Source organism: Malus sylvestris, chromosome 12 (assembly GCF_916048215.2).
Source record: "Malus sylvestris chromosome 12, drMalSylv7.2, whole genome shotgun sequence".
NCBI classification, from domain to species: domain Eukaryota; kingdom Viridiplantae; phylum Streptophyta; class Magnoliopsida; order Rosales; family Rosaceae; genus Malus; species Malus sylvestris.
The window spans coordinates 570,346-583,027 of record NC_062271.1 but is presented as its reverse complement, the minus strand read 5'-3'; the positions used below and the strand labels follow the sequence as shown (position 1 = coordinate 583,027).

The 12,682-nt window shown below is 38.1% G+C and overlaps 4 protein-coding genes across 5 annotated transcripts in view; 1 reads left to right on the top strand and 3 right to left on the bottom strand.

Annotated features, from left to right (window-relative positions):
* LOC126593539 (uncharacterized) overlaps positions 1-12,682 on the bottom strand; it is a 91,990-nt gene that overhangs the window by 57,445 nt on the left and 21,863 nt on the right. The window contains exon 15 of one of the 2 annotated variants that reach the window (XR_007612991.1): positions 6,325-6,598. The exons of the other annotated variant lie outside the window; for it this stretch is intronic. The gene's annotated coding sequence lies outside the window, so the exon portion shown is untranslated. Of the gene's footprint in view, positions 1-6,324; positions 6,599-12,682 lie in introns of those variants that run through there. 2 annotated transcript variants of the gene reach the window in all.
* On the bottom strand, positions 328-1,587 carry LOC126593540 (ethylene-responsive transcription factor ERN1-like). The gene has a single exon (XM_050259635.1). The coding sequence runs from the start codon at positions 1,359-1,361 to the stop codon at positions 435-437; it is 927 nt and encodes a 308-aa protein (XP_050115592.1). The 5' UTR covers positions 1,362-1,587; the 3' UTR covers positions 328-434.
* Positions 4,038-6,005, top strand: LOC126593544 (uncharacterized). The gene is made up of 5 exons (XM_050259640.1): positions 4,038-4,283; positions 4,396-4,636; positions 5,153-5,456; positions 5,576-5,653; positions 5,760-6,005. Exons 1-5 carry the CDS (start codon positions 4,268-4,270, stop codon positions 5,808-5,810), a joined length of 690 nt encoding a protein of 229 aa, XP_050115597.1. The 5' UTR covers positions 4,038-4,267; the 3' UTR covers positions 5,811-6,005.
* Positions 6,590-10,844, bottom strand: LOC126593568 (uncharacterized). The gene is made up of 14 exons (XM_050259668.1): positions 10,812-10,844; positions 10,591-10,644; positions 10,324-10,410; positions 9,275-9,373; positions 8,510-8,605; positions 8,329-8,394; positions 8,144-8,234; positions 7,869-7,936; positions 7,708-7,797; positions 7,357-7,407; positions 7,118-7,182; positions 6,972-7,032; positions 6,753-6,829; positions 6,590-6,659 (listed from the first exon to the last, which is right to left on the bottom strand). The coding sequence occupies exons 1-14, from the start codon at positions 10,842-10,844 to the stop codon at positions 6,590-6,592; spliced, it is 1,008 nt and encodes a 335-aa protein (XP_050115625.1).

Below are 12,682 nucleotides of genomic sequence, written 5' to 3'. Positions count from 1 at the left end.
TAGAACAAGACGGGTTTAATTCGGCTCGAGTATCGCATCCAAAGTACGTCTCCTCGGTGTTTCTTATTTTGATCTGTAAGAGAAATTAAGGGTGTTTACTTTGAAACAACATGTCAATTACATTCGTTGAGCTAGCTAGGGAACCTTTAATTAGTAACATTATAAGTTTCAGCAGACATTGATATTTAATTAAATCCGCAGGATTAAGTTAATACAAATAAATTTCTGATCCATCTTAATTTATAAGAGTTACTGAGTTATTATAAGCCGTCGATCGTATACGTACCCTAAACCCCTTTGAGAGTATAGAGTGATGAAATAAAGAAGGAACAAAAAACAAAGTTGACATGCAACAATAATAATTGAAGAGAAAGAGAGATGAAAAATCCATGCCCACCAACAACAAAACCTTCAATTCAATTGATCGTAATTAACTAGCAGAACAAAGAACACAACGGCGGAAGATCCCAAAGCGCTTCGCTTGGATCATGAACTGTTTCCATATACTCTTGCACCCCATTCATTGCATAGAGCGAAGCCGATATCTGTCTCTCCACTTTCATCCTTTCGAAATCCATCAACTCTGAGTCAGCTTCACCTGCCGTACTAGTTGTAGTAGTACTCTCCGCTGATGACAAAGCAGCGGCCGCCTCATGTTTCGGAAACTCGAACGCTTGTTGAGCAAACGAGAAGTGGTCAACCCCCGTTTGATATGACCCCCATGAAAGAAGGTTGGATTGAGAATTATTGAAGGAAGAACTCAACTCAAACTCTTCGTTGCAGTTTCTCAAATCCGGTTTGTAGACATCGTCAAACAGCAGAGAATTATCTTGAAATACCTCACTCGAAAGGGAAGTGGTGTCACTGCTGCTGCTAGTTGAAGTACTACTAGTACTTTTCCGTACTAGTTGTTCAGACGGTGGTGGCAAATGATCATGATCAGAACTAATACTACGTTGTAGTTGGGCTAGTTGTTGCTTAGTGGCTCCTCCTCCTCCTTTTTTCGTGTTGAGTAAATTTCGAATGCGAGAAGCAAGAGGGGAGTCCATAGACACTTGGGTGATGAAGTTGGTTCGAGTGTTTGAGCCGCGAAGAAGGCAGGCGGCTTCATCATAAGCGCGGGCAGCCTCCTCCGCAGTCTCAAAGGTTCCGAGCCACATCCTTATTTTTTGAGTAGTGTCTTTGATCTCAGCAACCCATCTCCCCGAAGGCCTCTGCCTCACACCAACAAACTTGTTTGCGTTGTTGTTGCTTCTACTATTATTATTTCTTCCCTTCAACTTCCCTACTTTGCTGCTGCTTTTCGGAATGCCTGCAGCTGCAAAGGAAACTTGCTTCGGCTGTTGGAACTGAAACTCCATTGAAATTAATTAAAGAGAGAGAGAGAGAGAGAGAGAAAGCCAGTGCAGGTTTGATTTAAGCTAGGGTTTGCTTTAAGGAAATGGAAGAAGCGGAGGCACTCCTCTTGTATTAGCTAGCTCTGAATGGTAGTAGGAAACTTGTCTGCATCTCCTTATCTGGTTGTGGGAGCGGGATTTATATATTCTAGGGTTTCTGAGTTTTCAATAAGCAAGTTGGTCGTTTAGGAGCTTCTCTGTGTGCTTTTCTGTTTGTTACCTTATGAAACACATATTTAATGTTTAATGTAGAAAAATTCTCTCACAAGAGACTTCTTTGCTTTTCCATTTATACCCTTATTCGAATTTCACAGCTACAAAATAATAATTCTTCATTTTACGGAAATCAATCAATTGGGTACGTAGCTTAAGTATTTTAGAGTGTTAATTCGTTAAACCCGAGTTTTGTTGTTTAAAATTAAATCATCCTTCCCACATCTCTAATTGTACCCAAAGAAATTAATCTTATGCACATTACTAATTACCAAGGTGAGCAAACTTTCATGTGTAGGAGTAAAAATTCTTAACTACGTCAACTATAAAACTCTCTCGTCACTTATACTACGGTATATTAGTATTTTCCTTCACTTGTAAGTAAAAGGTTTTAGATTTAATTTTCGCCAAATGCGAATTTGAACCACATTATTGTTGAGATTTGATGATGTGAGAAAAAGTTTGTCTCACATCGGTACGGGACATGCCTTGCTATAGGCTTATATGGTTTTGGGCTACTCCCCAGATTACCAATTGATTTTATGGTGGAATTCCAATTTCATCAATTATTACAAGCTTATTGTGAGGCTTAGCGCACTCCCTACCATTTTAGTGTAAATAACATCAATACCCCAAAAAAAAAAAAAAAAAACCTATAAAACTCTCGCTAACGTGTCGATTACTCAATATTTGTTGATCATTTTCTTACATACGTCACAATGTTGCTTTTTTTGTTCTACACCAAATGTCACCTATTTACAAACAAACTAGAAACTAGAGAAAAGAACTTGAGGATTTTAAGGACATAACACAAAAGAAGAGAGAGAGAGCAAAAATACAAAAAAAAGGTCGTGAAGGCACGATAGACTGCCACTTGGAGGCACCAAAATCATCTTCTAGACAAGAACAAGAACAAAAAGAAGGATACAAATAGGAAGACCTAGTCTGTCATATGAAACGAGTTACATCTTCAAAGGCGTGGCTTCGACACAACTTACATTCACCAGACAAAACTTGTTTATTTCTTAATATACTATTGCTGGATTCTTTCTTATATTATTACTATATTCTTTCTTTGAATAAACATATACGATATATGACAGATGATCTTCATCGCTATCATTACTAGATATATAACACAAGTTGGCTTTGACAATATCGTTAAAAACTAATGCACATCGTACCAAACTCCTAGGTCGAACACACCTTGTTGTCTCTTATAGGGATCGATAAGGAAAATAATCATCACACACCATCTTATCTCTATGCACATTTATATTTACTATTTAGTTATAACATTTGAATCAAATGAAGCAAATAAAAATCAATAGACTTTTTCTAAACATAGATGTGTTTAAGGATAGAAAAAAGATGTGCATAAATCGTTTTCTAATTATTTAATCTGGTATATGAATTGTGACATCCCACATCGTTCAGGGGAGTGATCCTTATATGTATATTCTCATCCCTAACTAGCACGAGGCCTTTTGGGAGCTTACTGGCTTCGGGTTCCATTGGAACTCTGAAGTTAAGCAAGTAACGCGCGAGAGCAATCCCATGATGGGTGACCCACTGGGAAGTTCTCGTGTGAGTTCCCAAAAACAAAACCGTGAGGGCGTGGTCAGCCCAAAGCGGACAATATCGTGCTACGGTGGTGGAGCGGGCCAGGGATGTGGTGGACCCCAGGTCGGGATGTGACAATTGGTATCAGAGCCTAACCCTGGCCGTGTGGATTGTGACATCCCACATCGCCCAGGGGAGTGATCCTTATATGTATATTCTCATCCCTAACTAGCACAAGGCATTTTGGGAGCTCACTGGCTTCGAGTTCTATTGGAACTCCAAAGTTAAGCGAGTAGCGCGCGAGAGCAATCCCATGATGGGTGACCCACTGGAAAGTTCTCATGTGAGTTCTCAAAAAACAAAACCGTGAGGGCGTGGTCGGCCCAAAGCAAACAATATCGTGCTACGGTGGTGGAGCGGGCCCGGGATGTGGTGGACCCCGGGTCGGGATGTGACATAAATTATGATAAAGAGATGCACAAAGGATCATTAAAACCCCAATATATAAATTAAAAATAAAAGATCATTAAGTTTTGTGAAAACACGCCAAATCTATAAGTTCATAATGTGAGTGAGTAATTCAACATTAAAAAAGTGAGACAATGTTTAAAAACGAAAGAGCCTCTAAATAAAACCAAATGGGAAAGGAGTTGAGATTTGAGATTGAAGGCCCAACTTCATTTCACAAAACTGAAACAAATGGGCTAAACCCAAAACCAAATGTGCAAATCGAATATCATTTTGGGCTCCAAAAGCAGGCACACAAAATCCATAGCACCAAAACCGTTGATATTCAATCTAACGGTTAAGGTAAACTTCAGTTATTTTGTTTGTCTGGCCGAGGCAAAGGATAAATCGAGAAATGCAATGAGAGAAAAAGTGGAGGACAGAGAAACAACAGAGAAGAAAGGAAGAAGAAGAAGAAGGAATTCACAAAATATGGGAGGAAAATACAGAGAGTAACTAACCTGAACAACAGCAAAGACAGAGGAGGCGGAGAAGCGAGATTTCCAGAAGAGGAGTCTCCATCTCCATCTGGGCTCTCATTGTTTTGGTGAAATTTGCTGGAAAATCCTCAAAGTTTTGTAATTTACATGGAAACATCTCATCGTAAGCTTTCTTCAACTGTTCAGATTTTGATTTTTCACTTCTGGTTTCATTTGGGAAGATGCAAGTTTTGATTTTTTATTTATTTATTTATTTTCTGAATTTATTTTCGCAGGTATGGAGACGGAAGAAGAGAGGAATAATAAGAGAGCTTCAGAACCAGAGTTTTTCTTGCAGTGGGGGAACAGAAAGAGACTCAGATGTGTGAGAGTCAAAGGCACAGAAATCTCAGCCGACAGATTCAAATTCAATGGTGGCATGTGCAGGAGAATCACATCGTCTCGGATTCATCGCTTTGCGGTCTCCACTTCCGGAAAAAATGACATCTCTGGATTTCAATCCAATCGCCTCACCAGGTTAGAAAATTTCACATGATTTTTTCGGCTCGCGCCTACGACCTGTTTTGGTTTCCGACTACTAGTACATAATTTTTGTGGTATTATTTTGATCCCGACGCATCGAGGGGAAGCGAATTATTTTCCGGGATCACGGCGCACCCTTTTTCACGTTGACACCCCGTCTTCGGATTGAATAAATAAAATGAGAATAAAGCAACGTAAGTATTCAGTAGAAAGAGAAAATGGGTGCGGGGTAATCGTTTCTCTAACAGTAAATATAGTGTGTTTTTCTGGACAAAGAGAAAAGATCAGTTTAAAAGGTAAAAGTTGATGCCATTTTTTTTATATATAAGGAGTTTTTCAATTAAGAATCAATCAGAATATGACAAGTGGAGCCGTTGTCAAGCCGTTGAGGGTAGTTTTTTGTTCTCTAGTTGAGCTTTTTATGTGTTTTGTTATAAAACTTACAGTTGTCAAGCTGTTTTGTCTAATTTTACTGATGTTATTTTGTGGGTCTGTTTGGTTTGGTTACAGGAATTCTGATGGGGGTCTGCTCTGGTGTAGCGCAGGTGAGAACCGAAAGTCATCTTCACCGGAGAAGGAGGAAAGGTACTACACCACAAGGGGATCAGTGGGTGTGGATGAGAGTTGTAATGGCAACGGGAATGGGAAGGTTATGATGGATGGAAACAGTGTTGAGGACCGGGGGCTTGTTTGGCCGAAACTGTACATCAGTTTGTCGAGCAAAGAGAAAGAAGAGGACTTTTTGGCCATGAAGGGTTGTAAACTTCCCCAAAGACCCAAAAAAAGGGCCAAACTCATCCAAAGAAGCTTACTTGTAAGTCCTCTTGTTAGTTTCTCGGCTAAATAACAGATTTGAAATTGGACTGTATTTTCCTCGTGTGGCTAAGCGAGTTCAACTTTAGCTTCTGATACCGATTTTTGGTTGGGTTGTAGTTGGTGAGTCCCGGTGCATGGCTCACTGATATGTGCCAAGAGAGATATGAAGTTAGGGAGAAGAAGAGTACCAAGAAGGTACTTGAACTGGAATTATTATATCATTTGCTGCATCATTTTTCTTTATTTTCGAGGGGTATGAGCATTCGTATTTTGATATTTGGTTGATGTTTGAATGATGCAGAGACCAAGAGGATTGAAGGGTATGGGGAGCCTGGAAACCGAGTCGGAGTGATAGGTGTAATTTAAACTGAATTTTGTTGAAGCAGAAGGGATGACAGTTTTCTTTGCTCTGTTTAGAAGATGAATGCGGTGTGTAATGTAGAGTGGTTAGGCTTTTGTTCGAGTAAAAGGGGGTTATTGTAAATTACGAAATTATGTTTTGTATACAAGTGTGAGCAATGAAAAATTATGTTTTGTAGTGTGTAAATATGGAGATATTTTTGGGGGAAGGGGCTTCTGTATCATGACCCGAATACAGGGGTACCTCCTTGTGCGTGTCATAAGAGGACGGATGACGTGAGACGGGAATCCTTACCCTAGAATATTTATCGTAAGTATGTTGGATTACCGCTGCCTGCCATATGCCAAACACGAGGCAAAATCACGAGCAACCAACACCCCAAAACAACTTTGAATTCGGAAGAGAATGGCCCATAGAAGCCAAGGCATCAGCACGCCAAAAACGCGGTGGAGTAGCTGGTTCTAAGAGTATTCTTGAATTGTATGAACCATCTGGACGTTATCCATAAAAAACACCTAAATCCGAACTTCTCGTATATTCAAATCCCATTACATTGAGGTCCATAACACTTATTCTTTACACAATCTGTCAAACAGACAAACAGGACAAGGAAGATCACTTTACAAACAAACAGATATCGGTTTTCACGTTAAACAATTATGAGTTTGGAAGCAGTTTATGTGGATGCCGTAACCATGATTCTTGGTATTATGTAGACTTTCTTTCTGAGCATACAATAGAAACAAGCATATTCTTCTGCAACGAATATCTCATTTCACCTCTTTTGAGTCCAAATTTTTCCATATCTCTGTGATGGCAGTTCCGAGGTGCTGAAATATCCTACAAAGTAGAACGGGATAAGAAGTTAAGAACCTCTCAAAAGAAGACGACTCTTATGGACAATCGTATCATTAGAAATTCAGATAAGCGCACCTTGTTACGTACGGTGAGATTAACGATCGTGAGCCTTTGCAGCCTGAAGCATTTCCACTACTAAAGTCTTCACATCCCTAAAAAGAGAGAAATACATTTCTTCTTAGAAACAATTTACTCCAACTCCAAGTATGCAGTAAGAACTTTTGATAGCAATCTTGACTATAGCCACAAATCACGTCAACCAGGAAAAAATAATAACTATATCCTCCGACCAACATGAGGGACAATTATTCCATGATTTATGCAGTACGACATTAACATAAAAACCTTGCAGAATCTGGAATAACTGAAGCAGAAGTAAACAGAAAATAAATCTTGACTTCAACAGAAAGGGAAACATTCATATAAACGAGAGGTCTCACTTTCGATCCTCTGCACGTCTAGGAAAAGGTATGCGGAGCTTGAAATTATCTCCCTGATAGCCAACCTAAAATGAGAGTAACAAAGTCCAAAAAATATCATGTCAAAATGGAAGAAATTTTATTGGTGAATTTGTATAGCATTTCTGGCACAAAACCTCAGTTGCAGCACAGAGACAAATGGTTTATTAAAAATATAAAGGATGGCTATTAGCAATGAAAAGTTAAAAATTGGTTGTTACCTTAACATTGAAACCCAGGCTGTCCAAGTCCAACATGTAAGCAGAGTCCACCTGCCGAAAAACAAAATCACCTTGCATCAAACTAAACTTTCCCCACCCGTCTATGTGTTCATATCTTTTATGATTCCAAAATTCATAAATGGATCTGGGCGATTCATGCAGAATACTTCCGAAGTGTCAGCCTGGCAGAAACAACATGTATTGGCACAATATTGACACCATATTCATTGGTTTAGTTTTACGTTTTAGGTAATGTGAGCAAAGTTGATATCCCCAATATTGAGAAGGAAAACATGAAGAAGAAAAGAAACACCTTTCCTAATAATATTAGTTTATAACAGTTGAAAATACCGGAATAGAAGTCGAGTGTTGCACAATGGCTTTTGTATCGTCAGCATGATCCCTGTTCATGTGAGACTGGGAAGCAATAGTTTTAAGATTCTATTAGAAAAAGCGAACAATTCATACTAAGATGAACCATAAAGCATGTATACTAGTTAAGGAGTCAGTACTGCAACAGGCTTTGAAAATTGAGCAATTGGATCAACTTTTGCAGCTTTATACTCCTCACTTCCGAACTCTGAAAGTAAAAGTAGTGAATGTTAAGAAAAATGTGAAAGATATATAACAATTACAATATTTTGTAAATAAATAAATAATAAAAAATCCACAAGAGGTGCTAAATACAGAAAAATAACAAGGCCATGGTACATCCGTTTCAAAAGTTATCTACAGAGTACAAAATTATCTTTTCCAAGAGTGACAATACACCAAAAAGGTGAAGTACCTCCTGATCCTAACAAGGCTGTTGCAACCCCTGACACGTATCGCACAACTTTTGGTTCAATGCGCATGAATTGGAAGTCACCAAAGTCAACCTTCAGATTGTACGTGATGATTTAATACTGATATAAAACTTGGAGCAACATATCATCCATTTACATTAATTATGCTTTGGAACAAGATTGTTACCGAAAATGCATTGGGATGCTTAGCCAAATATGCAGTGCGTATGGCTGGTTGATCCATCTCGGAAACCTAAATGATTGTAACAACCATTTTAGATTGTTTGCAACCAGAGAGAGAGAGAGAGAGAGAGAGAGAGAGAGCACTTCAAACACTATATAAAATTAGAAAAGCAGCCATTACTTACAGGAATAGCATCACCATGCAGCGTGACCACCAAATCAGTCCTATCTTCAGGGTCTTTAGCCACAAGCAATGAGCACTCGGGATTAATGGCTAGGTCCTATTGAATCGAAAAATGAAAAAGCACGATAGGATATGATATTATTGATATTGGTGATATTAACATGCAGAGAGATCCATACAGTGATAAAGTAGCAGCTTATTTTAGTCGGCTGGTTTCCATGATTGGAAGGGTTACATGTTTTTACATAAAATTATATGGAACAGATTGGAAGTTTAAAACATAATGTTCTGCAGTCTTCCTTCCACATGAAAGAAGGTTAGCATCATTTCAAGTGAAGAAAGGATGCTGCCTATGCATCTAGATAATATATTGCAGCTTAGTTCCAATTTTAGCTTGAGTGAGCATTGTGTAAGAGCAAAACTCTCTTCAAAGAGAGTGTTTTCTGGGGTAATGAAATAGCGAGTGTATCACGGTTAAAATTTGCATTTGGGTTGCATTGATTTAACTCAACTGTCTTGCATTCGTTATATTCCTTTTGAAGAAGAACGATCCCTCATTGATGCAGGGAGAACTTTTTGAACAAAAACTCATGAACATAATTTTTACTGCCTATTTATAAGTACAATTGTGTATTGCTGTGTGGTGTGATTTCTCTTTTGTGCTTAAACCTCAACAAGTGGTATCAGAGAAAGATTTTTTGAGGTTCACATTAGTTGTTATTCACCCCCAAGCCAATAATAAGTTTGAAGTTAAAATCCAACAAACCTTTGTATGAACTGCCAAGCTGCTAATTGCTAATATTGGAGATCCATCTGCATCACATGCAAAGTCAACCATTGATCCTGATGGATGACCCTCATGCTTCTGCACATTAAAGAAAACCAATGAAAATGATTCAAGGACAACAACGTCGTTGAAGCAATAAATCCCATAAACATCAATCAACCAGAGTGATTAATAGGAACGATACTCATAAGAGGTCAATCATAAAATTACAACACCCTATGAATGTTAAAGAAAAGTATTATTTATTCCCCAACCATGTATCAACGTCAGGCTTTGGTAATCAGTACCAGAAAAAACCATCAGAAAACAGTCTGGAGGGTTTTTGGTCCAGCATCATGCTTCTGTAGTGCAATTACGTATTTTTTGCACACTTTTCATCACCGACCACCAGTGCGTCCTAAATTTAATTTTATCCAAAAATAAAAATAATTTGAACAAAACTTCAGCCTCATTAACTTGTTGGGAATCAAACCTTGGATTGCTTCATCCCGAATTTTGTAAGAAAGACTTACGATACTCCACAAAGCCATTAGCCTCAATCCTCAAAGTGTACGGTTATTATGAGGACCACCACAAAGACTACACTACGCATAAACTTTAAAAAGCCTAATGAGATAATGCTGCTTTCATGTAATTACTAGTCAAAGAAAGAGAGATTTATATAGGTGCATCCAAATGCATGAAATAATGTTCCTTTTTGAGGGATGAATGTTAGGCCTACCCTCAATCATAGACTGGGAGACATCTAATCCATTTAGGATTGTTATCTGGTCTCCAGTTGGATTCCAACCAGAATCGATAAATCCCCTTCTTCACGAGTCACTGCCTTAGATTCTTTTCATCCATTCGGCGATTTTTCATGAATTGGGCATAAAGTCCTAAGCTTCTAGATCAAAAATATTAATTGACCAGTCTACCATTAGCAAGGTGCAAGAAGGTGATGCACTACTCTCAGAATTAAATAACTAAGAAACAGAAATTCATTTGCGAAAGAAGAAAGCAAAAACAAAAAAAAATGATATGGAAACCTGAGAAAAAGTGGAGAGCGTTCCGCGAACACTACGATCAAGCAGAGTACGGATTTCCTCAACCGGGGGAAGCCGAGCAGCCTTTTCCTGCAAGAACAACCAAATAAAGATTCAACAGAGCTAAATCCTACATTCCCAAGTTCAATTTCCTACACTAATAGTCTAATAGCAATAGTACATTATTTATGTAGAAACTTTGAAAATGGACATGTGATGCAGTAGAAGTGTTCAACTTTACATCAAATTTTACCAAGTATTCAACTTTACCTGATGAGATTGGATCAACTGAAAAACACTGGCATCATCTCCACCTGAAAAACTCTGATCAAAGAAGAACGATTGAAATTAAGGCTTAAAAGTTTGCAACTTTACATCAAAATTTTCGCACTTAATTTCTAAATCATTCATTCATTGCAAAATCAGATACAAATATCTCACAAAACCAATCAACAAATGTTTGTTTTTTCTTTCTGGAATCATAAGGGTACCTGAGTAGCTGACTGAGCGGCGGCGGTAGCCATGGATAAACGAGGAGGAGGAGTTGTTGGGGAGGAGGGGCGAAATTGTAAGATGAGAGGGGAGTGAAGGGTATTATGGCCATTTAAGAGGGAGAATAGGTTGGTCTGTCAAGAATTAAAAAAACCAGTCTTCAACATCTCCCTCTTCTTTCACAACCACCCCCCCCCCCCTCCCAACCCGGCCACCTAAGTCTAACTCTCTTCCTCATTCGTTAAGGGTGCGTTTGGTACGCAGACGGGACGGGACGGGACGGAACGAAGGTGTAATTTTTGAAAAAGGCATGAGGTATATTTGTCTTAAAATGGTAAAACATTGTGTTCCACCGACGTAGAACAAACCCGTTCCAGGGGGTGGAGGTGGGACGCAAAAACACCCAAAATCTGTCCCGTGGAACAGCCCGTTCCACCCATTTTTGGCACACCAAACGCGGGACGGAACGCCTCGTCCCGTTCCGTCCCGTCCCGTCCCACGTACCAAATGCACCCTAATGGTTGGAACTTGGAATTTGGTTGTCTCACGTTTTTTTTTGGGGCGTTTTGATATAAGTGCTTGAGTTTTCAACTCTATAGACTAAACATTTGTTGGTTTTAGAGATTTAATTAAACATTTTTCTTACAAATTTGGAGTCTCATCTATCATAACTATCCTGTATTTGTACCAAAATTATAGATCTTACCACTGCCTAAATTCTTCACGTCAGGAAAAAAATGCAGAGATATTGAAACAAATTTCCTACAATCTAGCTCCTTTGATTCCCTCTAAAGATAATTATACAAAAAAAAAATGATTATCTACAATTTATTAAGGAATAAAATACCTTGCCGTTTGATTTTTTTTTCCTTTCAATGAAGAAATAAAATACCATTTAAGATATTTGTAGTAATCCATATATAAATTTTTGTAGTAATTCATATAAGAAAATAACATCGAGAATAATACAAATGTACCAATAAAAAATATATGTATGAAAACAAACCTACTAAAACCGGAAATAAACATACTAGTAAACAACGTTGAAGAACAAAAGTAAATGTACTAATCAACGATATGTATAATATTAATCCTACCCATATGATACTAAATGGTACAATCCATAATGTATACAAAAACAATTGTAACAAAATTGTGGAAAAAAAACTAAACGTACCAGAAGCTAAAACAAAACGTACCGAAAGCTAAAACAAAATGTACCAAAAGCTAAAACAAAACGTACCAATCAACGATACGTACACCCAAAAATTAAAAATAAACGTACCAATCAATACAAAACCAATATATGACAACCAACAATAAACGTACCATTATCACTAATCAACGATATGTACAAATTCAAATGTATACAAAATAATTATCTAACAAAAAGTATACTAAATAATAAACAAACAAAAAAATCTAAGTTGTTGTAAACATTCCTAGTTTAAGTATGATTGTGTAAATCCTAGATAAGATTTGATTCTAGTTATCCTTTCCTATTACAACTTGTATTACTTGGAGAAGAAGAAATATCTTCTCTCCCTTTACTACTATAAATAAAGGCACAATGTAGGAGGGATAACAACACACACATTCCCCTACAATTCTACAAACACACATCTCTCTCCTCTCTCTCTCTGCCGTCGGCCCTAGTCCCTCTGTCAGATAAAATAGACCACAACACGTTATCAGCACGCTCCTACCGCTGCGCTTAGGAATCTGACGTTGGAGATTTTTTCTGCATCAAACCAGTTCATCCATATCATCACGCAATCAGGTTCTTTCCAAACAACGGCTTTTAACTCGATATTTTGCAAGCCCTGATAGCATGAACATTTACCATGATGCATGACCCAACTTTACGTTT